The sequence below is a fragment of the Colobus angolensis genome, unplaced genomic scaffold (genome assembly GCF_000951035.1).
Source record: "Colobus angolensis palliatus isolate OR3802 unplaced genomic scaffold, Cang.pa_1.0 Scaffold224, whole genome shotgun sequence".
Classification (NCBI taxonomy): Eukaryota; Metazoa; Chordata; class Mammalia; order Primates; family Cercopithecidae; genus Colobus; species Colobus angolensis.
Genome location: NW_012115422.1, coordinates 4,320,916 through 4,345,508, shown reverse-complemented (window position 1 = coordinate 4,345,508; position 24,593 = coordinate 4,320,916). Strand labels below are relative to the sequence as shown.

At 34.0% G+C, this 24,593-nt stretch overlaps 1 protein-coding gene across 2 annotated transcripts in view; it reads right to left on the bottom strand.

Moving 5' to 3' along the window:
- Positions 1–24,593, bottom strand: part of AGPS (alkylglycerone phosphate synthase) — a 157,831-nt gene that overhangs the window by 28,620 nt on the left and 104,618 nt on the right. For both annotated transcript variants that reach the window (XM_011944033.1, XM_011944034.1), the window contains exons 12-16: positions 20,399–20,450; positions 15,808–15,884; positions 13,872–13,984; positions 8,163–8,232; positions 5,297–5,358 (exon numbers count right to left, since the gene is read on the bottom strand). In XM_011944033.1, the coding sequence (XP_011799423.1) occupies positions 5,297–5,358; positions 8,163–8,232; positions 13,872–13,984; positions 15,808–15,884; positions 20,399–20,450 (374 nt within the window). The remainder of the gene's footprint in view (positions 1–5,296; positions 5,359–8,162; positions 8,233–13,871; positions 13,985–15,807; positions 15,885–20,398; positions 20,451–24,593) is intronic.

Sequence of the window (24,593 nt, the reverse complement as noted above, 5' to 3'; positions counted from 1 at the left end):
AAGCTTTCATAGTTGTTCTTTCAAGAATGGAAAAGAGCCCTGATCACTCAACTTGAGCCCTCCATTCCTAACTTTAAAAAGAGGAAAGTTTTTTCTTTTTTTGACTTAAGGAAAACAGAAAGTCACAAGAACATACTCAAGTCTCCTGAATGCAGTTTCCTACACTTAGGAAAGCCTGACATCAAAATCAATTTAATTATAAGATTTTAAGAGCTTTAAAAAAAGCTATAAAGAAGATGTTAATGAAAATTCAATTCTAGGTTATATGAATACCAATCTTTACCCACGTCTAAGAAGTTTTCCTTAATTTAGAAATAACTCAGGCTGGGTGCAGTGGCTCTGAACTGCTATCCCAGCACTTTGGGAAGCTGAGGCCGGAGAACTGCTTGAGCCCAGGAGTTTGAGACTGGCCTGGGCAACAGTGAGACCCTATCTCTACAAAATATTTAAAAATTACTTAGGTATGGTGGCACGCACCATAGTCCCAGCTAGTCAGGAGGCTGAGGTGGGAGAATCACTGGAGCCCAGGAGGGCAGGACTACAGTGAGCCATGGTTGTGCCACTGCACTCCAGTCTGGGTAACAGAATAAGACTCTGTCTCAAATAAAATAATAATAATAATAATAATAATTATTATTATTATTCAATTAATAATCATGATGTTACTAGCCTAGGCAATATAGTGAGACTTGTCTCTACTAAAAATAAAAAAAATTATTGGGCAAGGTGGCACATGCCTGTAGTACCAGCTACTTGGGAGGCTGAGGCAGGAGGACTGCTTGAGCCTGGGAGGTTGAGGTTGCAGTAAGCCAACATCGCACTACCGCACTCCAGCCTGGGCAACAGAGCAAGGCAGTCTTTCAAAGGAAATTATAATCATGATGTTATATCAAATGTTCGATAGTTTATTCTCAAGCTGAAATCCAATTTGACAAAGATCTATTGAAGACAAACTGTGAAAGATCTATTGAATACAAACTGTGAAAGATCTATTGAATACAAACTGTGTAAAGTATTAATGTGCTATGCTGGACTATTTGTTACTAAAAGTCCCATTTTATTCCCCAATAAATATCCTGGTAACATAATGACACTGATTCTGTGTCTTAAACCTTGATTTGTTTAGCATGATGAGACCTGAAATACCAGAAAAACTCAAAAGGTTGGCTTATCTCTAGTCTCACGATGCAGACTTGACTGTAAGGGAACCAATTTGATAAAAACAGTAGCATTTAAACAGATCATACTTTGTAAAATAAAGTTATCCATATTGCCAAGAAGAACAAACAGTATACAATTAAAATGTAAACACAAAAAGGGCTTTAGTGTCTTACTAGCATGTCTTTTTTTATTTTTATGAATATAGTATCTGCAAATTTTATAAATTCTAATTTTATAAAACAATGTTCTTAAGTTAAATTCTTTATGAGAGTTGCAGGTATACATGATTTATCAATGTTATCTATGCATCACTTATGCATAGAGGTATAGAATGGCAAGGATGCACGTTTGAAAAAATATCTCATAAAACATTTAGATGACTGATATTTAATATGTCTTTACTTTGAATATATACCTTATAAAACAAATCTTTAAATATAAATAAAATCTATTAAGATTTAACATTTATAAGAGTTAATGAATATTACAAAATTTATAAAAGTAGTAAGTTCTTTTTTTGGAATAAGTTCTTTATGTTGGCTCTAGAAAATGAAATTTAAGTGCTACAGCTAAGTAGTCTAAAAAAACTAAGAATACAATCCATCTGCTATAACAGTCCTTTGCAAGTTATGCCACTGTGTGAACTGCATTTCAGTTTAAAAGCACTTAAATGTATCCAATCATCTCAAATACAACAGTAAACAGGAAAATATTAAGAGCTCCTTATATCTAAACCCTCACTGATAGATGAATAAAGAAAAGAAGATGGAGAAAGGACTGGACTGAACAGTTACAACCCCCAATGGGACACTTCCAGTAAATAATTTTTAGGGAAAGGTTTCTGAAAGTATTCTCTCACAGAACTTGATCAAAGGCAAACACAGTCCACTTGGATCAATCCTTTTATAGGACAGAAACATAACTGCATACTTTCAAATTCTTACTTATTAGCAAATTTAACACTTGACCATTTCATCCCTGAAAAAAACTTTCCTGGGGCTTTTTTATATCATTGGAATAATATCTACATCCTCTAGATGTAGATATTATTATTATTATTATATCTATTATTATTATATCTACATCCTCTAGATATTATTATTCAATACACTTTGCCACCTTTTGTGGTTCAAGACCAGCCTAGGCAACAAATGAGACCTCATCTCTAGAAACAAAACAAGTTAGCCAGGCACGGTGATGTGTACCTGGGATCCTAGCTACCTAGGAGGCCAAGATGGGAGAATCGCTTGAGCCCAGGTAGTCAAGGCTGCAGTGAGCCGTGATAGCGTCACTATACTCTGGCCTGGGTGACAGAGGGAGACCCCATCTCAAAAAAAAAAAATTTTTTTTGAAATCTCCAACCCTTAAGATATCTATTTTCATAGACTGTAATCTAAAATTATTCCCAAGCTCATTCATAAGAATCTATGAAGAATATTCATTGAGAACCTAACAGGTGCGGCCATTGTGGTAGGGATGGGATGGAACGCAACAGGATGGGACACTTAGGAATACACAAAAACTAGTATGACCAGTAATCCCTTTAGTGGCCTATATATGAAAAAGCCAATAATCTAATAATGTGTGAAAGTTAAAGACCCTGATCCCACAGGCTACTGCAAACATGGCTTCTAGCTAAAGGTTTGAAAGAAAAAGAAAATTGCTAAATGGTTGTCAACAAGTAAATTTTACATAAAAATGCAGTTGCCTTCTATTAATATTATTTATTAAAACTTCAGCTGAATAAATTGTTTTAAAGGTAAACAAATGTGTAACTGCATAAAACTGAAATTATCAGTGTGTCAATTAAATAAATATGCAAGTATATATAAAGAATAGATGAAGAGAAATAAAAAAAATTGCACACTATTAGCTTCCACAGTTGGAAGAATAAAAAAACAAGATGTCAATCATCAGTACTAACTGATGACAAGGAAATTCATTAACTCTTAAGAGGTAGCATTGCACTCCCGCACTGTCCCAGTGATATGGACTGAATGTTTGCGTCCCTCTCAAAATTCATATATTGAAATCCGAAGCCCCAGTTAGATGGTATTAGAAGGTGAGACCTTTGGGTGGTCATTAGGTTATGAGGGTGGAGCTGCATGAATGGAATTAGTGTTTTATAAAAAGGTATGAGAGGGCTTGCTTTCTCTCTCTCTCTCTGCTTTCCTCCAGGTGAAGATATTAAGAAGATGGCCATCTATAAAACCAGGAAGAAGGCCTTCAACAAAACCCCAACCATGTTAACATCCTGATCTCAGACTCCAAGCCTCCAGAACTGTAAGAAATAATTGTTTCTTGTCTAAGAACATTTAAGCTACCCAGTCTAAGGTGCTCTGTATAGCAATCCAAACTGGCTAAGATACCCAAGGAGAGGAATTAAACACTAAAATGGTCTTAGACGCATTAAAAGTCTTTCCCCCAACTTTTCAAGTCCTTTGTATAGTGTTGTATTTGCAGGGAGGGGTTGTTTCGGGGTTTCTTTTGGTTTTTCCTGCCAGGTAGATAGCACTGACATAGAGAAAGGGCTGGAGAGAGACTCTGTTTGCGTAAATTAGTCCTGTGGAAAAAACCAAGCTCCATTAGAACGTCTGTCTGCCTTACTGGTTTCCCCAGGGAAGGAAAAATATGTTTCCACCCTTTTTTCTAAGTGTTTGTCTTTAGTTTTGATTTTGGAAAGATGTTAAGCATTTATTTTTAGTTAAAAATAAAAACGAATTTCATACTAAAAAAATTAATTAATTAATTTTTTAAAAAAGGTCTTTGAGACCACTATGAATAGCTGCCAAACTATTTCTACTACTTAAAGGCTGATGACTTGATATTTTTTTTTTATTCAAAGGGATTTATTCCCCTTGCTAAAATTTAGCATCAACATTTGTGAGTAACATTTCAACTTGAGAAAGCTGATTTAAAAAAAAAAAATTGTGAATGACAGAGTGATAGTATAATATAAACTGGGTTACTAGCTAACAATGCATGGAATATGAACACCAATGTACTAACTCAGTAGACAATGACTGCATGTAGAAAAGCAAAAAGTTTTCTGGGGGAAAAAAGAGAGATTGGAAGAAACCAAAATATTAAGATATGCAATCTAAGAAGTAGATTCACAGGGATTTGTTATGTCCTATACACTTCATTGTAGATTTAAAGTGCTTTATCACTTTTACAAAGAAAAGTAAAATATCAGTATGCTAGAAACAAATAAAAATATACAGGTTGAATATCCTGCAAAAATCCAAAATGTAAAATGCCCCCAAATCCTAAAGTTTTTGAGTACCAACATGATGATCAAAAGAAATGCTCCAGTGATTTCCAGTGAAATTTCCAGGGATGGAATGCTCAACTGGTAAATATATAATACAAATATCCTGAAATCTCAAACACTTCTGGTCCCAAGCATTCTGAATAAGGGATTGTATAGACAATCTCTTTGAGAATTTTTATTATTATTACTGAATGAGTTATAATAAAACTCACAGGTCTATTAATAAGCCATTTCACATTTCCTAATCAGTTTTTATTAATTCACTAACCAATACTATATGTATGTATTACCAGTAAAGAAACCCTTCTAAAATCTATTTCCATTTATCTTATTTGGGTCATTTCCTAAAATATGCTCCAGTATCAACATTTTGCTTAAATTTAAAAATGAAATTGTACGTAATTTCCTGAACTAAATTTCCTTCATAAATCACTTAAATTCCCACTTTTACACATACAAATATAAAAAACTAAATAACATTATGAAGGACAGTTAACTGGTTTTGTACTTTGGGAGGAGTTTTTTGAGAATACTTAGGCAATATTAATCACTTAAGAATTTAAGTCAAAGTTAGGTATAACCACATAGTAACACAGAGCATTCAATAACATTCTTCAAAATGTAAACTTCAACAATACCTTCGTTCTTTGGATCACAAATTTTCTTCAACTCCCTCCACCCAGTAAAACACTTGAAAATATGGCATTCTGATGAATACATTAATTTAAATAAAAGTAGCTGCCTTGTCTCAATGTTTCTTCATAAAATGTTTTACACTTACATATTCACACACAAAGAAACATTTTTCAAGCAATTCATATGGCATATTTGAATAATATCAGGCATTTTATTGTATTTTACCTGTCCCAAGGAGCAGAGGTCTCAAAAGATTCTCCTAATACATAGTATTCCAAAGCCAAGTCCTATTAAGACACAAACAGAAAAATCAAGAAACTACAACAGATGCAGAAGAATCAATAACACTGTTAGTCTTTCATATTCATTGTTAGTATCACATGCTTCTAATTTAACATCATCTGCTCTTTACTATCCACCTCATAAGAGTACTGAAAAGTTGTCCCTGGAGTGAGATGCAGCCTCGATAACTAAAGGAACCTTGGCTGTCCTATTCTCCTCTGTATCCTTGGCACCACAGAGTGCCTGATTCAGGGTAAGAACTCAAATTTATTTCTTTAGTGAATGGAGTTTCTATCCATGAACAATCTATGTACATGCAGAGAATATTGACAGAATAGAATTTTAGTGGCATAAATAGTAAATTAACCAATATCGAAAATTAGTCAAGATCAAAGGAGCAGGAAGATCAAGAAGTGGGGGGCGGCAGGGAAGGTATTTAGAAGGAGGAGATTTTTTTTCTTAAAATCAACTTCTCTTTAAAAACAAATTTAGAAAATATAGTAATATAGTGCATCTATCTGAAGTGACAGAATAGATCAAACATCTGGAGGCACTTCTACTAGGAAAATATTCTATATTAAAAACAAATTTAGAAAATATAGTAATATAGTGCATCTATCTGAAGTGACAAAATAGATCAAACATCTGGAGGCACTTCTACTAGGAAAATACTTTATAGTATAGAGGATGTAATACTCATATTACAAGTAACTTATAATACTTAAATTTCTTTACCCAGAGCAAAATTGTTCTATCATCAAAATTGGAAAGAAAGCTTCATAAGCCACCAGTGAAGTCCAGAGATTTGAAAGAAAGTTTTATAAGGCAGAAAACTCAACGTATGTTAAGTTTTCACTTCAAGTAAAATGAGTCATTTCAACCCACCTGTGCTTGGGGGAAAAAAAAATCCCCAAATTACTGATCTGATCTAAAACATGTTTTTCTCTAATGCACTCATTTATTCAGTAAAAATATATTTGGAGACAATGGTATTAACCATTGTAAAACTTACAAAAACATAAAACATGTAACCCCAGGGTAGGGGGGGTAGAATCTCTAACTTGCTTTTGACTCAGTTTTAACATTAACTAGAACCTTAAAAATTAAGATAGATACTCCAAATTGTGTCTATGCTGTACTTGTTAGTTATATTTCATTTTCTAGAATTCTGAATTCAGTATTATGGGGAAAAGGCCAATATCCTCAGAGAAAATGCCTAACAAACAACATTTTATGTATATTCAAAATGCTTATTTTGGGAAGAAACTATGATAGTGACAGCCTATAAAGGTAGATATTATGTACAAGATCTACAATCATCTATTACCTTTCATGATCAGTACATCTGTTTTTTTGGTTTTGTTTTGTTTTTTAGATGGAGTTTCGCTCACTGCCCAGGCTGGAGTGCAATGGCGCGATCTTGGCTCACTGCAACCTCCGCTTCCTGGGTTCAAGTGATTCTCCTGCCTCAGCCTCCCGAGTAGCTGGGATTACAGGCATGCATCACCACACCTGGCTAATTTTGTATTTTCATTAGAGATGGGGTTTCTCCATGTTGGTGAGGCTGATCTCGAACTCCTGACCTCAGGTGATCCGCCCTCCTCGGCCTCCAAAGTGCTGGGATTACAGGCGTGAGCCACCATGCCCGGCCCGATCAGTACATCTCTTAATCAAAATTTCTAAAATGCTGAACAGGCAATAAATACACTTTTACTTATCATCATCACTGTGGGGGCAGGGGACAAAAGAAGAGGACTATATGCTTCAAATTCACTGCAATTTAAAATTCAGATTTTAGCTAGGATTAAATTTTTGCTAAAATGAGAACATAATAATTCAGCTTTTTTTAGAGAAGTAAATACATGTTGTATATAAGCTTACAACAATTGTTGTGTATAAGGTTCAAAGTTTCCAAGAGAAAAATTAGTAAATTTAGTATTTGGAGGTGATGGATATCCCAATCCTGATTCAATCTTTACATATCATATGAAGCTATCAAAATATCATATGTACCCTGAAAATATGTACATCTAGTATGTATAAATTTCCAAAAAACTTTATGATTAAAAAAAGAAAGTTGAGTATTTGTGGAAACCAAATTCTCAATAGGATATCTGAAAAAATGACTTTTTAGAATAAGATCATTCAGACTAAGTAAACAGGAAAAATTAAAAAAAAAAAAAAGTAACCCCAGCAACAGCAGAAACCAATTAAGACATCTGAATTTGTTACAACCAAAGTAGGAAAAAAAAACTAAACTGAAAAAATAACATTTCAGAAGAACAATTTCATATCAGTAAATACAGCAGATTGAGATAAGACAATTTCAGTATATTGTAAGTAGGACATCTAGAATTAGAAATATTTGAGTGCTCAAGCACACATAATTATTTCTTTAATTCTATAATCATCGTCAGTGAACAAATTACATCAAGTTAAATATCAAAATTTTAAAACAGTTAAAGATTTACACATCATTAAAACAGATTATTAAGTGAAGAATGTTCCTAAGTAAAACAGCTTGATTTTAACCAAATAATGTTATGAATGGTATGCTCAACTTTTAAACAGAGAAAGCCTCCATTCTTTTAAAGAGCAGAAAGACATTAAATCATCTTTAACTTCTTCAGAAGGTTTAAATGGGCTTCTGAAGATCTGTAGCTAAAACAAGGTTCATATAAAATGATATGCTAAATTACAGTAGCTTAAAATTTTTTAAAATAGGGAAGACAATTGCATTCGCTCAAAGTAAGAAAAAGTATTGTTTGCAACATAAATTAAGTGGCAAGGGAAATATGATATAACTTACTCGAATGTATGCAATGACATAGGTCAGCAAATAACCTCTCTGTCCATTATCTTCTCCAGCTGCCAACCCACTGTAATTAAAGAATAAACTGTTAATTTCAAATCAACTATTAAAAATATATAAAACTAACCAAACAGATATGATACCTCAAGACAACTGCTTAACAGATTAACATATATTACACCGCGTTTCATTTTTATCTTAATCTCATTTATCATAAATGTATCAAAAAGCTGCCAAGAGAATAAGTTTGAATAACAAAAATCTGAAAACACTTTTAATATTTGTTTCATCTTAATTTCAAACTTTTATTCACCAAATAAAATTGACTCATAAACTCAACTACGTCTACCCATATTCACAAAAGAGCACAGAAAGAATTAACTATGAGAAACAAACAAGCTAAAATAATCTTCACACAAGTAATCTTATTTTATTCATCATATTCTTACTCATATATTCATATGTTATTATTGTCTTACTCATATTTGAAGAAATGTGATGACTGACTAGGAACTCCCCAATACTGAGAAACTTCCAGAATACATGAACACATAGTATTTGGAATGTTAGATGTGGTGTTTATTTTATGAAATTTATGATTTAAATGAGAGACAAAACATATTTACATAGAAATATTTTATAAAGTAATGCATAAACAAATATAAGACCAACACAGGTAAGTTCTTATTACTATGAACATATAAACTATTTCTTTCAATTTGAAAATTTCATCCCTAGAAATTGTATTTGATGATCTAGTTAGAATTAATCCCATATAACACATAATTTAGTCCAAGTACTCTTGTTTGTAAAAGTTACTCTTATTTTAAAAGATAATGAATGAATACTGTTTTCCTACTACCGTTAGTAAATAGTTTTTAATTATACTTTTTCCATTATCATACAGAAATTAAAATTTTAACTTTGGTCAACTAAAGGAAAAATTGTTTATCTTATGGCCTCAATTAACACCTTATAATTAAATATTTTCTTCTTCTGAAGTTGTGTTGAATTTGGTAGTAAGTAATTACTACAATGTAGATGTACTCTTGTTCTGTACAAATACTGTAAGATAATTTCAGGCTAAGTGGGCTAAATCAAAATTTCCTGACTTGCCATTATAGGTAGATGGTGTTATCCAAAAGAAGTGGCAAAGATTTGATATAAGCAGCTGTAGTCTAGAACTACTTGAGAAAGGGGTATAATAAAAAAAAATGAAGGGGACTGTTTGTATTAGAATGTTAATGAGCAAAGAAGATAAAACTTCGGTCAAGCAGCTGAAAATGAGAAGAAGAGAAAGAACACAATTCTGAGCTGGATGTGAGGTTGGAGGTAGAAAGCCAAATAAAGTTTCAAAACAAAAGGAAAACAAGTCAGAAAACTGCTGTGGCAAGTGCTTAAAGGAAAATAGCTTAGGCCATAGCTCAAGTAGATATAAAATAGAGTCAGACTCTGAGTCCAAGACAGAAAAACCACCACAGGTCTAGGAAACAGAAACAGTTCATCCATCCTGAACCTAGTGGTGGAAGGAAAGGAAAAGAGAAAAAGGAGTAGGAAAGGGTGTAAGACACCTGTGTTGGGAATATTTGAGAAAAGAGAATGCCAAGTATGTACTTGATGAGAAGTAACAGGTATAAACATTTAGTAGGCTTGCCTCTGTTATATCAAGATGAGACAAAAAGTCCTACTTTTCAGTCCCAAGTCATCTTTCTTTAGACCCTCTTTTAATATTTCTAATTTCTGGCAGTAGGGAGGAAACAGATCTGTTCACATTAGGATCCAGGGAGACAAACCACAGAGAAACATGCATTTTCTCACTTAGGAAGAAAGTGGATGTCCTTTCTAAATTCATAAGCTCAAAGAAGCACAGTCAGTCTGGGCTTTACAAGGAAATCACAGACTTAGGATTGAACTTTTTGAAACTTTTCTCTTTTTAGCTTTCAGAATTGTCAATATTCTAGCCAGAATTACCTTAAAATACAATATATAAGAATAGTAGGGCTTAAAAATTAAATGCTTCTACATTGTGACTTTTGTAATCACTCAAAAATGACTGCATGTAGATTCAAACTGCTTTATATTAAAAGTAGCAACATCCATCCCCTACTTCCTGCTGTCTCCACAAATTTCAAACATCAATTCAAGGTTTTTAAACAAATTTAAAGCTGTCTCATGAGGAAGGACTGGAAAGACTAATGAAAGAGGAATGAGAGACAATCTTTTTATATAAAAGGGCCATCTGGTGAACCTAATCACTCTCATGTTGAATTACATTAAACAACTTAAGCATGCTTTAAAAATAACGATAACATATTACCTTAAGTTCTATGGGAAATGTCAAAACACCTGTCATGAGTGCTGACAGGTAATGTTTATTCTGCTCCGCTCTTGGAGAAGTTAAAATATATTACTAGCAAACATGGATAAACAATCAAAGTATGATTATTCATTACGTGACTACTATGTTCTGTTGGGTCATATGTGTTCAAAGGTATTACTGTGTTGGGGTGGGAGTGAAAGGCAAGCAAAGAGAAAAAATGGCTAAGACAACACATAAAAATGCTCTAAATTGTTGGGAGTACTTCATAAAAATCAATGTAAAGCTAATGAGGCAGTAAAGAGTTTCATAAACAAAAAAATAAGGGATAGATGAATAATGCCCCAATTCAAAATAAAATACATGAGCTAAACAAGCACATGAAAACTGTAGCAGAAAAAAACTTGGTGGTGCTTTCCTTTGTCTTGTTACACAGGAGAGATGATTGAGGATTGAGGGTGGGAAGAGTAGCATTTTACCTAAGTAAAAATCCTTGAATCTTCAGTGATTACAACAAAAAATTAGTCCCTACAGAAAACTGGTGGGATACTAGAACTTCTGATAGAAAACCAAAAGAGGATATTTCCAAGTATTAAAGACTTAAAATAGGCCCGGTACAGTGGCTCATGCCTGTAATCCTAGCATTTTGGGAGGACAGGGTGGGAAGATCACTTGAGCCCAGGAGTCTGAGGCCAACCTAGGCAACATGGCAAAACCCCATCTGTGAGCCATGATCAGGTCACTGCACTCCAACCTGAGAGACAGAGCAAGACACTGTCTCAAAAACAAACAAACAAAAAAAAATTGAAATAGCTCTAAGGGAGCCAGGATGAAAGCACATTAAGAAATAAATTATAACTAAGAAGGAACAAATAACAACAACAACAAAAAAAAATAAGACCTCAAATGGAGCCAGTCTTTAACTCTTTACCCTTGCTTTAAATTGAATCTCATTTACTACAACCTATTTTTAATGGACAGATTTGATACAACTTTTGTTTGAGTAAGCAAAACTGCTGGAAGTACAGCAATAGTGCTTGGCCTAAGTATCAGTATCTGAAGGCAGCTGGATGCCATATCTTAAAGAAGATTCACCTATATTTTTAATTGGTTAATGGATAGTGACATACAAGAAAACAAAACTGGCATTACTGACATTCATGTCAGTTGATGGCTCAAATTAAAACTGACAAAATGAATGCCTGTAATCCCAATATTTTGGGAGGCCGAGACGGGTGGACCACAAGGTCAGGAGTTCGAGACCAGCCTGACCAATATGGTGAAACCCCATCTCTACTGAAAATACAAAAGTTAGCCAGGCATGGTGGCATGAGCCTGTAATCCCAGCTACTCAAGAGGCTGAGGCAGGAGAATCACTTGAATCCGGGAGGCAGAAAGGTTGCAGTGAGCTGAGATCCCACCACTGCACTCCAGCCAGGGTGACAGAGCAAGACTGTCTCAAAAAACACAAAAACAAACAAACAAACAAAAAACCAGACAAAATGTTTTGACAAATACCTAAAGATGAAAATACACTGTTTTACAGGTGGCACAGTAATTAGGCATAAACAAAGTAGAATAAAAGATATCAGGAAAATATAGCATTCACTTACATTCATTCATTCAACAATTAGTAAATCAAGTATTTAGTAATAACTAGACATCAACAGTGATGCACAAGACAGGTCATGCCCTATAAAAATTATGAGGCACAACAAACAAGCATTATGTCATCATCCTACCCCATTCTAACAGGAAATGTGACACATTACTAACTAGTGATGACTTACTAGTCATACTTATTGAAATTATAAAGATAGATCCTAAAAACTGAAATTTCTCTGTGTGTGGGTTCGTGTACAGATGTGGAGGTGTGTGTGAGCGGGGAGAGGACTGAGGTGAAACTAAGCAAATTTAACCCTATATACAGTTATTCAAATGATAAAGCAAAATGCACCCTTCCATTTTCCTGCAAGTCCTGAGAAATTATGAAATCCAAGTAAATATTTAAATATACAATGAACAATTTTTTAAAGTTTCAGTCTCTAATATTTAAGGCTAGAGTAGGTTTTAAATCTCCTTGTTTCTTACTAATATCATATGTTTTAAGAAAACAGTCTTTTAATCAAATTACATACATACTCCTTATAACTTAGAAACTAAGTATATACATAGGGATAAATTCCTGCTGGGAAGGAAAACATGTACATTTCAAAAATTCCAACAAAAATAAGATGACCTGAAATTCAACTCTTCTGGTCATTACTTGGAGTTTTGTAACATAATTATTTTTAAGTGATTTAGTTAAAATATCAGCAATTCCCAAAACAGTTATTGAGAAAATATGAAAGATGAATAAACTTTCTCTTTTACTGAAAAAATTAAAATTCCATTTGCCAATTTCAGAATAGGGTAAAAATAAAAGTGAGACATTTTCAGTACTTAAAAATAGTACAAAAGTAAACTAAAATTTAAGTCTAAGATTAGACTCTTTTCCCCTTTAAGAATACTGCACGTTAACACTAAATTCAGACAACTGTAGAAATAAAGGGCTTATATATGAAAAAAATACATAAAAGTGGGGCATTCTAAAACACATGGCTCCGAATTAAGTGTTCATTTGTTTTCTTAAAAAACAACAAAAAAGAAATGAAAATAAATTTTACAAAGAACTCATATGAAGCATAATGGATATGATATATTTTAATCCCTAAAATAAAAAAAGGAAAGATTAGTGTCTAGAAATTGTTAGTTTATGTACTTTAAAAGGAAAGGAAAAAATGTAGTCCTGATAAATGGCATTTTCACTATAGTTCTCATCAATCAGTCTTACAATCCATCAAGAAGACAGAAACCACGCTACCATTATTCAGTTGGTTATAGATGTGAAATGTTTTCTGTTTCTTTATACCAACACAAAACAGTAAGTGACAGGGGGTGGAGTATAGATAATTTATCAAATACCTTCGATTAAACATAATTTTCTTTTAAAAACACACTAGTAGCATGCTTTATACATACAGTATTATCACCACAGAGTAAGAGAACAATGAATTTTCTATTTTACTCTAGTAGAACAAATATCACGAAATAGACATTAATGTAAAAATCTAGGAAAAATACAACGTTTAAATAATAATATATATATAATTAGACAAGAGCAACATATCAATCTAACTTCCTAAAAATTTTGGAAGCAAACCAAAACAATATTTTAAATTTACTATCATAAATTACCACAAATTTAATACCAAACTGAAATTAACTACTTTGAGACATGCAGTCTGCTTGGAGACATTAATGCCTAGTACTTTTAATAACTGCTGGGTGATATTAGAATCTTAGCTTTTAACTTTCTTTCTCTTGGCATTATGAACTTGAAGCCATACCCAAATTTTGCTGCAATATCGTACACTTGTTTTTCATGTTGAAGAACCTTCTCACGGTCCCCCTCAAACAGCAATGTGGCTACACTTAGCTGATTTGGGTCAAATCCTTTAAACTACAAAAAATAAAATTATTATTATTACAGACAAGTCTTATCCCACAAAATAATAAATCAAAATACACTTTGCTCATTTCCTTCTGATATGGGCTCAAATACATGGATATCTTAAAAACTGAGCTTTGGAACTTTAGGTGTCAATCACTAAGAATGTTTAATAAACGTATTCAGGTCATTACAATGTAGCAAAACTATTCAGCACAGAAAAAACACTTTATTTCAAAGTATGCCACAGTGTTAATCATAGTGACATATTGCTTATGTAAATACAACAAATAACTTGTTGAAATAATAACTATGATAAAGAATCAAATAAAAAACTGCAGAATGATAGAATAAAGTAGCTGGATATATTGGGTGGGAAGCAAAAACCAACAACATCCCTACATGCTAACAATGACTTCTTATTAAATAAAGTTTTCAAAGGCAATCTTATACATAAAACTAAAATAGTATCTAACAATCTTAAAAAGAAATATGTTAGGAAACATATCTAAAACATATCCAAAAAAAGATGAGTAAGACATATGCTCCTAAATGCATAAACTAAATATTATAAATCGCTCAATATTTCTCCAAATTAATGTACTAGTTTCTTCCAATTCTAATAAAAAAACACAATGAACTTCCTAAAATGATGAAAAGTTTCTAAAATTTTTCTAGAATAATAAATAGGTGATGGTGATAACAAGGAAAATTCTGAATAGCAAGAGGGAAAAATAGACCTACAACAATGAAATCTATTTAATTTTTTAAGAACAAAAAGCTCATTAAAAGAGACTGAGATGCACTAAAATGGTGTCTATTTCTTAGATAAGCATATAAGATATGAGGCATAGCAAATCAATGTATGAGAAGCACAGATTAATTAATGGTGCTGCCACAACTGGTTAACAATTGGAGGAGCAGGAGGGGAAGATTAATTTAGATCTTTTTCACATGATAAAATTGAAATAAATACAAATAGTAATAAAGACAATTTTTTAAAAAATTCTCATTTATTATAAGAGAGAGAGTGAAGAAAATGGCCCTGATCATATTTCTGGAGGAAGGAAGGCTTTTCTAAGCTTAGACTATATTAAATAATCACAGGAAAAGAGATAAAAATTTGAACACCAAAAAATAAAAATCCCGATTAAAAAAGGAGATGCCTGCCTGGAAAAAAAAATGATTTACAACATTTATGACAAAGGGCATCTAATAATTCCAATCTCAAAAGGACACATCAAAGCACCAAGAAAAAAACATGAAGCTGCTACCCCACCACCACCTGGCAAAAACAAACATATCCAACGAATTCACACAAAAATTAGATCTAGAAAACAAAAGAAAGTGTTAAAGTTCAGTCCCATTGGAGCTTCAAAAAACATGAACTAGAAGAAAGTACTGTTTCCCCCTGGTAAATTTAAAATGTAACAAAAAGAATCCCACATGGAATAACAAGGATGAAAGGAAAAGAAGGTGCTAACACTCTAGGAAAAAAATTCAACAATCATAGGTTAAAAAAAATCCACACTCTTATTTCACTTATGGATATCTTCCATAAAGGAAAAAATTCAAACTATAGAAAATGTTATGAAAACAAAACTGGTCAAATGCAGTGTTATTTTTAGAAGCTTCAAAACTGGAAAATAATTAAAATTTTCTGAAACTGACTGCCTGATTGATTTACTTAATATTTATTCCAACATGAAAAATTATACTTCTGAAATGTACATAGCAACATGGAAAAACACCCTTATAATAGGTGCCTGTGGGAAGAAAGCAGAAAACAGATACCTTAAGCATTTAAAATTTTAGCATTTTATAAAAATTCTTACCTTTGTAATATAAAACTTTTTTAATCCATCCAAAAATGATGTAAAAATAGAGGAAACCTGAGGTTTAAGAGCATGACCTAAGAAGAGAAAAAAGTTTATATAAATAGGTTATTCTGTGTTTTTCAGAAGATCAAGAAGCTACTCCAAGTTAGTATCCTAAAAGAAAGTAAAAGTTTTCATGACTTTAATTTTTAAAATCTTCCCATGTTATTTACATAAATATTTATATTAAGATATATAGTTATATTAATGTTTGATACTTTTATCTTCTTTCAAATGTCACAACTTTTTATTTACAAATCACATTATAAATTTGATTTTTCAAGTCAAATTACTATATGTGATTAATACTACACATAGTTTAGGTATCTTTCAATGGTATGGTTTACACATAATAAAATTACTTCATTAATTTTTATTTCATTAAGAACACCCATGGTGGCTGGTTTTACTTTTTTTTTTAATTATATAGAAACTATTCAGAACTATAACCAAATATGGAGTTAACAACAAGTTTAAGGTTGTTTCTTAATTAATTCTTAATTCAGCCAGAATTCGTGGCACAAAACTAGCAATTGCTTCCTTAATCACACCCGGAGAGTTAAAATTGCCAGAATAACATAAATGGAGTCTCAAAATCTGTTAAATTAACATCTTTGCCTGCAGATTAAGCTTAATTGAGTGAAAACCTTTGATTGTTTTCTCACTGTTTTCAGAAAGAAACGACTCCACTCCTATGACTGTTACATTTAAGAGTCATGCATCTGGTTTCAGTGTTAGCAGCCCAATTCAGAAAAAGGTATCATACCATTTATACAGAATTTTTATAAAGAATTTCAATCTTAAGTAAATCAAAATTATCTCCAAATAAAAAGTTTATTTTTTTAAAAAAGACTTTAAGGTTTGGGGATTTTGTTTGTTTTTAAAGTGTAGGCCCTTCCTTTTGTTTAGTTTAGAAACAGTAAACTAGCTGTTTATAAAACTATCACTGGTAGTTTTTTTTTATCCATTTTTTATAAGAATCTCAATCTGTAATACTACTTATTACTACATTTTTGCTGATTATAATAGGAAACTGTGTTACATAAAAGACCAAGTAATAGAAGTCTTAACCAGAGGCTAAGAGTTAGATATATATGCTATACCTGGGGCATTAAAACAAAGCAACAAACAAACAAACAAACTGAACTGCAGGTTAGAGAGAGATCAACCTAGCAATCTTTTTGAGCTCCTTGATCACAAGTAAGAGATATGTTTGGGGATTTTTTTCTTTTATTTTAAACTATCAGAGATGCTTCCTAGTATAACTAGCATTTTAAGAGACAATTTCTAATATCTATAAAGATAGAAATAATGTATCATCAAAACATTCATTTCTGGTCCCAAATGGAACTCATCCTATATTAACAATTAGAAATAAATATATAAACATTTTTATACTGAATGTGCGCATTGTGTTCTTGGCAGAAGTTGAAATGATCTATTCTTTATACAAAAGCCTTTATACAAAATATTCACTTATCTTTATATAATGCATGAGGACTCCATATGATACTACTCGGATATGAAATAATCCTTAAGGGTAAATGTTCCCCTTAAGTCATTGAGATTTATATGCACAATTTCCATTAATGCTAGTAGAATTACTCACATACGTCTCTGATACTAAGGTGACATGATAGCTTTGAAGAATAAATTATTGTAAAAGTGATACTGACTTTTAAGTGGGTATTAAGTGGATATTAAGCATTAGTATCAACGAGAAAATATTATCTTTTACTTTTTCTTAAATATGTTGCCTATCAATATAATTACATTTTAAATATATTCTAGCTATTGTGGGTTTTTTCTTTTCCTTTTTTTTTTTTTTTTTTGAGACGGAGTCTCACTCTGTCGCCCAGGCTGGAGAGTAGTGGTGTGATCTCGGCTCACAGCAACCTCTGCCTCCCCAGTTGAAGCAATTCTCCTGCCTCAGCCTCCCGAGTAGCTGGGACTACAGGTGCCTGCCACCGTGCCCAGCTAATTTTTGTATTTTTTTTTTTAGTAGAGACAGGGTTTCACCATGTTGGCCAGGTTAGTCTCAAACTCCTGACCTCGGGTGATCCGCCTGCCTTGGCATCCCAAAGTGCTGGGATTACAGGTGTGAGCCACCACGCCCAGTCGCTATTGTGGTTTTTTAAAATATTAAACTAATTTCCAAATTTACTAGCTGGACAGTTTGATTAGTGAATTTTCTGTTGTTTCAATGTTAATCAAGTCATTTAAATGGATTTATTAATTACCTATACTTTAAAGCAGGGGTTATAGACAGTGCAAAAACTCTTGGGCTTTGTAGTCAGACAAATCTGGGCTCATCCCCAGCTCCACCACATATGACTTGTGGACTGTGGTCAAAGTCCTTTGAGTCTTTTGTAAAGTGGCCTTTGAGTCATTTGTAAAGTGGGGATACCACTCTGACGAACAGTCATGAAGAGAATTTTATCAAGTGTGCTATTGACAATGTGATGAGCACTATGCTATTTAGAATCTGTTCACCCCCTTGCCAGTTTGATGACTAATTGAATCAACATATAAATGCCTATTATGTGATAAGTGCAGGTGATAGAAAAATGACTAAGAAACATACCCTAAATTTGAGAAACTTTAGTTTACAGAGGACATCTTCGGATTATTTCATTATACTCAATGATATATATCATTTCAATATACTAAAATTAGATGTCAATATAATATATTAAGAGTTGTACCTGAGGTAGATACCATATTAAAAATATTCACAACTAATAATATGGCGTGTGCTTTGTTAACAACCAATGTGGTATAAACACCAACCAATCAGCCATATGGTTAGTGCAGGGTCTGGACACCCTTTGCTGTGCTAAGCATTATTTCCTCTGTTGCTTGATCATGAAGCCATGGGAGGATATATTAATGTAAAGGCTTCAATTAAAACTGAAAAGTAAGAAAGGTTATACAGACAGCCAAAAAGCATGATCAGATCTGTATTTCAAAAGGATCACTTTGGTGGCTAAGTAAAGGGCAGAGGGAGGGGAGACACAGTGAAGACTAGAGAAGGTAGAACCTATAATATCACAGATGGGAGCAAGCTAGAGGGGAGCAAGTAAGTATGTTTTCAGGTATAGTAATGAGAACATGGAAGAGGGATGACAGGGAGACTTTCTTTAAACCTTCACTTTAAATTGTTATGGATTTCAATTATAAATAAGTATGGCCAAATCATAATTAATTTTACAAAGATGCCTATGTCTAATATTGTTTACAACAACAATAACATATAAATGAATAACACAGTCTTATTAATTAGATGCACGGCTCTCTTTAAGATCTCTAAATGCAGGCCAAAACACACAAGTGGTTTTTCACTTGATTTAAGTACTTCATTACTTATAGAATATATTTATCTTAAACTCTTGTCAGTAGTCTAGTATTTTGAAAGTAATTTACTTAAAGAAATAAACAATTATGACTAACTTAGAAGAATGTAATTTTAAAACTCTTGGTATGTTATGAACCTGACGTTAGTTAAGTTTCTATATAACTATAACCATGCTTCCCCAAATTAAAATCTCAGCTTACTTTTAGACATGACAAAAGCCTGCCTATCTTTGCCTTTAGTATTTACTACTGAGCGATCACTCCCATAGGAATTGTTTTGAGGATATTTAAATTCTATAAACTTAAATCCCAAAGTAAATTTCACAATATAACTACAACCCATTATAATATCTTTTTCCCAAGACCACCACCCATACTTCTATGTTATTTAATCTACCCAATCAGTCCAATCAGTCTAGGTGTTGTCTTCAACTCCTCCTTTTATTTAGCCTTCCACATCCAGTTAGCAAACTGATTTTCTGAAAATCTATCATCTGTTCTCTATCTCCATTGCTGCTGCCATGCTCAAAGTCCTCAAACTTTGCTTCTTGAACTGTTTCATCTCCTAGTGTCTCTCCTCCATGCATGTACCCTTCTAATCTATCCTGTACAGTGCTGCCAGAATGAGCTAAGACGTAAAGTTGATTGATTTTATTCTTCAAAGAAATCCCACTGCTGACAAGACAAAATCCAAATCTATCCTGCAAAGCCCTAGTCCACCTATCCAACTTTATCTCATATAACAACCCTAACCCTACCCTCTATTTGAACCACACAGAACGATTTGAAGTCGTTAACACACATTATTGAATTTCACACCTTCACATTTTTGCTGCTAAGTGAAGAAGTCTGGTAGAGAAGAAGAGACATCTAGGCAAACTTGTATTCACCTTTGAAGATTTAGCTCAAGCATCTCTCTTATAAAAGCCTTTTCTGATTCTTTAACCTCAAGCAAAATCAAGAAGAATCAATTCCTTCATTTGCAGCCCATGGTATCCAGTGCAGTCTTCTTTCACAGGACCTCCAACACTGCTGCCCTCACTCATTTATGTAAATGTCTATCTTCACTAGACTGACACCTTCCTGAAAGGCAAGACTGACGTTCTTTCTACCTCTGCATTCCATACTCTTTCTACTAATATTTCATAAATTTCTGTGGCTAAATGACATTTTAAAATTATCACTCCTTACTTACCAAACTGAAACTGCTTGTTGTCCATGAGGCGAATAGATGCCGGAGCACATCTCTGTTTTAAAAAGAAAAAAAAAAAGGTGATACAAATTTAATACAGTAAAAAGCTAGACAGGTAGAATATGAATATTATCTTTCTATATTTAAGAGATCAAGAGTTTAGTTCCTAAGGATTTACAGAGGAAAAAAAGTTAACTTTTCATATATTTTTATGAAGACAAATATCAATGACTTCTATAAAATATTTGGAGAGAAGAAATCTGCAGATATAGATAAATACAAACATAAGTTACCAGATTTTAAATTTATCAGCAGAAAAAGCTGCCTAATGTCTGGCAAAGACATACGAGAATATCCTAAAAGAAATACCAGACCCCAAAGTGGATTATTTTAGAACAAAGATGTTTCTAAAACTAAAATCCAGTGCCTCAAGTATTATGCCATCTTATGAACTATACTGTATCTTATCCACAGTAAAGGTAGAAGATGAAAACACTGTGACTTTTAGATGAGCCCTATTTCAGTAAACCATACAGCCTCCAAAAATCACTTAAAACACACACACATGCACACACACACACACAGTTTTAAAGTCATATTCCAAACAAAAATTACATTAAAACTATCTTATTTTCTATTTTGTAGTATTATTAAATATATAATAGTTTAAAAATGTTAAATGTAAAACCTGAGTAATTGCAAATCTTGGCATAAGGGTATCTTTGTAGTTGGCTTGATACTTCTAAAAATGTTACCAGTTTCCAAAAATACTAAAGGAAAAATCAGTTTTCTTCACATTTACAAATCTGAAATGTTTTTAATAAAATGGCCACATTGACTTCTAATAAAATACACAAAGCCTAATCAGACCAGATTTCTTTTCTTCATAAGTAGAATATACATATAACATACATATTTATATATTTTGGCTTAAGCACGTAAGTAAAATATGAGAGAGTAATAGCCACTCTGTCATTCATTACAAAAACATTTTAAGTTCCTACCAACTTGTAAATTCCATTTCCTATCAACCACACTCTACTCCACCTTTATCAATGGCAAATATTATTAATGAAAACAATTCATGTAAGTACACATATATCAGAAAATGGGAGGAGATGGGCACAGTGGCTCACACTTGCAATCCCAGCACTTTGTGAGGCTAAGGTGGGCAAATCACTTTAGGACAGGAGTTCAAGACCAGCCTGGCCAACACGGCGAAACCTTGTCTCTACTAAAAATACAAAAGTTAACTGGGCATGATGGTATACACCTATAATTCCAGTTAGTTGGGAGGTTGAAGCACAAGAATCACTTGAACCTGGGAAGCAGAGTTTGCAGCGAGCCAAGATTGCAAGACCTTGTCTCAAAAACAAAAACAAAAACAAAAACAAAAAGGAGGGAAAGGAAAGTATACCACATTTAGTATAGTAAATTTCTAAGGGTATTTAATCTTTAAAACAATTAAAATATGCAGGTCTTGATTAAATCTTGGTTTGCAAACACTATCCATAAAACATATCTTGGAGATAACTGGAATAATCTTATAGAATGAATATTAGATGACATTAACAAATTACTGCTGATTGGCCAGGCATGGTGGCTCACACCTGTAATCCCAACACTTTGGGAGGCCAAGGGAGGCAGACTGCCCAAGGTCAGGAGTTCAAGACCAGCCTGGCCAACATGGTGAAACTCCATCTCTACCAAAAAAAAAAAAAGAAAAAAAATTAGTCAGATGTGATGGCACAAACCTGTAGTCGCAGCTACTCGGGAGGCTGAGGCAGGGGAATTGCTTAAATCCAGGAGGCAGAGGTTGCAGTGAACCACTGCACTCCAGCCTGCTGGGTGACAGAGCGAGACTCTGTCTCAGAAAAAAAAAAAACCTACTGATTTTCTTAGACATGATAATGGTATTGTAGTTATAAAGAAGAACACTATTCTTCTGTCTTTAGGAGATGGTGCTGAAGCATTTACATTAAGTGTCATAAAGTCTGCAACCCAGGCTGGGTGTGGTGGCTCACACCGATAATCCCAGCATTTTGGTAGGCTTAGGCGGTGGATCACCAGAGGTCAGGAGTTCGAGATCAGCCTGACCAACATGGTGAAACCCCATCTCTACTAAAAATACAGTATTAGCCGTGTGTGGTGGTTCATGACTGTAATCCCAGCTACTTGGGAGGCTGAGGCAGGAGAACCACTTGAACCTGGGAGGCAGAGGTTGCAGTGAGCCGAAATAGCGCCATTGCATTCCAGCCTGAGCAACAAGAGCGAAACTCTGTCTCAAAAAAAAAAAAAAAAAAAGAATTTGATATCAGTGAACATTAGTAATGTCTCCTGTAGGCTGTTAAATGAAACTAACTGTACAGAGGTTGCAGTGAGCCGAAATAGCGCCATTGCATTCCAGCCTGAGCAACAAGAGCGAAACTCTGTGTCTAAAAAAAAAAAAAAAAAAGAATTTGATATCAGTGAACATTAGTAATGTCTCCTGTAGGCTGTTAAATGAAACTAACTGTACACTTTTCTTAAAATGCAGTGCCTGGGCCAGGGTAGAGGTTCCATAAATACTTGTTGATGAAACACAGGCTTGGGTATTCTACATACTAAGCACTAACAGACTTAAATGAGGTGGCTACAGTGGAAGTCATATTCATGGTAAAAATTTACAGTGCTAGACTCTGCCAGGTCTTTCTGCTTGAATGGTTTACGGGCTGAGGTGAAGGGTCTCAGTGCCAAACTGAAGAGGCCAAAGAGCATACCAGGGGTTGGTCCCTTAGAGAAAGAAGACAAAGATTCTTTCCTCTTTCCTCCTGTTCCTTAGAGATGGAGGAGACGTGCTTTTGGTTGGCATGTTAGTGTTAGTATCCTAGTACCACAACCTTGGGAGCTTAAGCTAAATAAATTTATTTCTTCACAATTTTGGAGGCCAGAAGTCCAAGGTCCAGGCATCAGCAGGGTTGGTTCCTTCTGAGGGCCATGAGGGAAAAGTCTGTTCCCAGCTTCCCTCCTTGACTTGTAGGTGGCCATCTTCCCGTCATCATCACTCTGTTCGTTTGTGTCCAAATTTCCTCTTATCAAGACACCAGTCGTCCGGGCACGGTGGCTCATGTCTGTAATCCCAGCACTTTGGGAGGCTGAGGCAGGCAGAACACTTGAGGTCAGGAATTCGAGGCCACTTGGCCAACATGGTGAAACCCTGTCTCTACCAAAAAAAAAAGATACAACAATTAGCCAGGCATGGTGGTGCGCGCCTATAGTCCCAGCTACTTGGGAGGCTGAGGCAGGAGAATCACTTGAGCCTGGGAGGTGGAGGTTGCAGTGAGCCGAGATTGTGCCACTGAACTCCAGCCTGGGCAACAGGGCAAGACTGTCTCAAAACAACAACAACAAAACACACACACTAGTCATATCGGATTAGGGCCCATCCTAATGACCTCATAAAAATTACCCTGTAAAGAGCCTATCTCTAAACATGGTTACATTCTGAGGTACTAAGGATTAAGAATTCAACATATGAATCTTTTGAGGGTTAGACACAATTCATTCCATAACAACTAGTCAAATTCCAGGATGTTGCATTGACCTATAGTGTTTAGGGACACAGTCTGCTTCTCTTCTGGGGTCTCATCTCTTTAGAATTGTTCTCTTGCTTTTCAGTAAAACAGGCATAATAATAGTACCTACTTCAAGGTTTGATATGAAGATTAAAAGAGTTACTACATTTGAAGTACTTAAAATAGCACCTGGCACAGAGCAAATACCCACTAAGTATTAGCATTACTGGAAGTACTTGTTGTCATTACTTTTTCAAATCATGATTATTTCTATGAGGCTGGACAATCTCTCTTTATTCGTCTTCTAATAATATTAACTGCCACTTGTTCAGTACTTGCTGTGTGCCCAGCACTGTGCTAAAGGCTTTATATGTATCACTTCATTTAATATGACAGCAATGCTAAGAGATCAAATCTGTTGTTATCCTGAAGGTATACAGTGGTAGAAACAGGGATGATACTAAAAAATTTTTTTTTAGGCCAGGCACGGTGGCTCATGCCTGTAATCCCAGCACTTTGGGAGGCTGAGGCAGGTGGATCTCTTGAGGCAAGGAGTTCAAGACCAGTCTGGCCAACATGGTGAAACCCTATCTCTACGAAAATACAAAAATTAGCTGGACGTGGTGGTGCACACCTGTGATTCC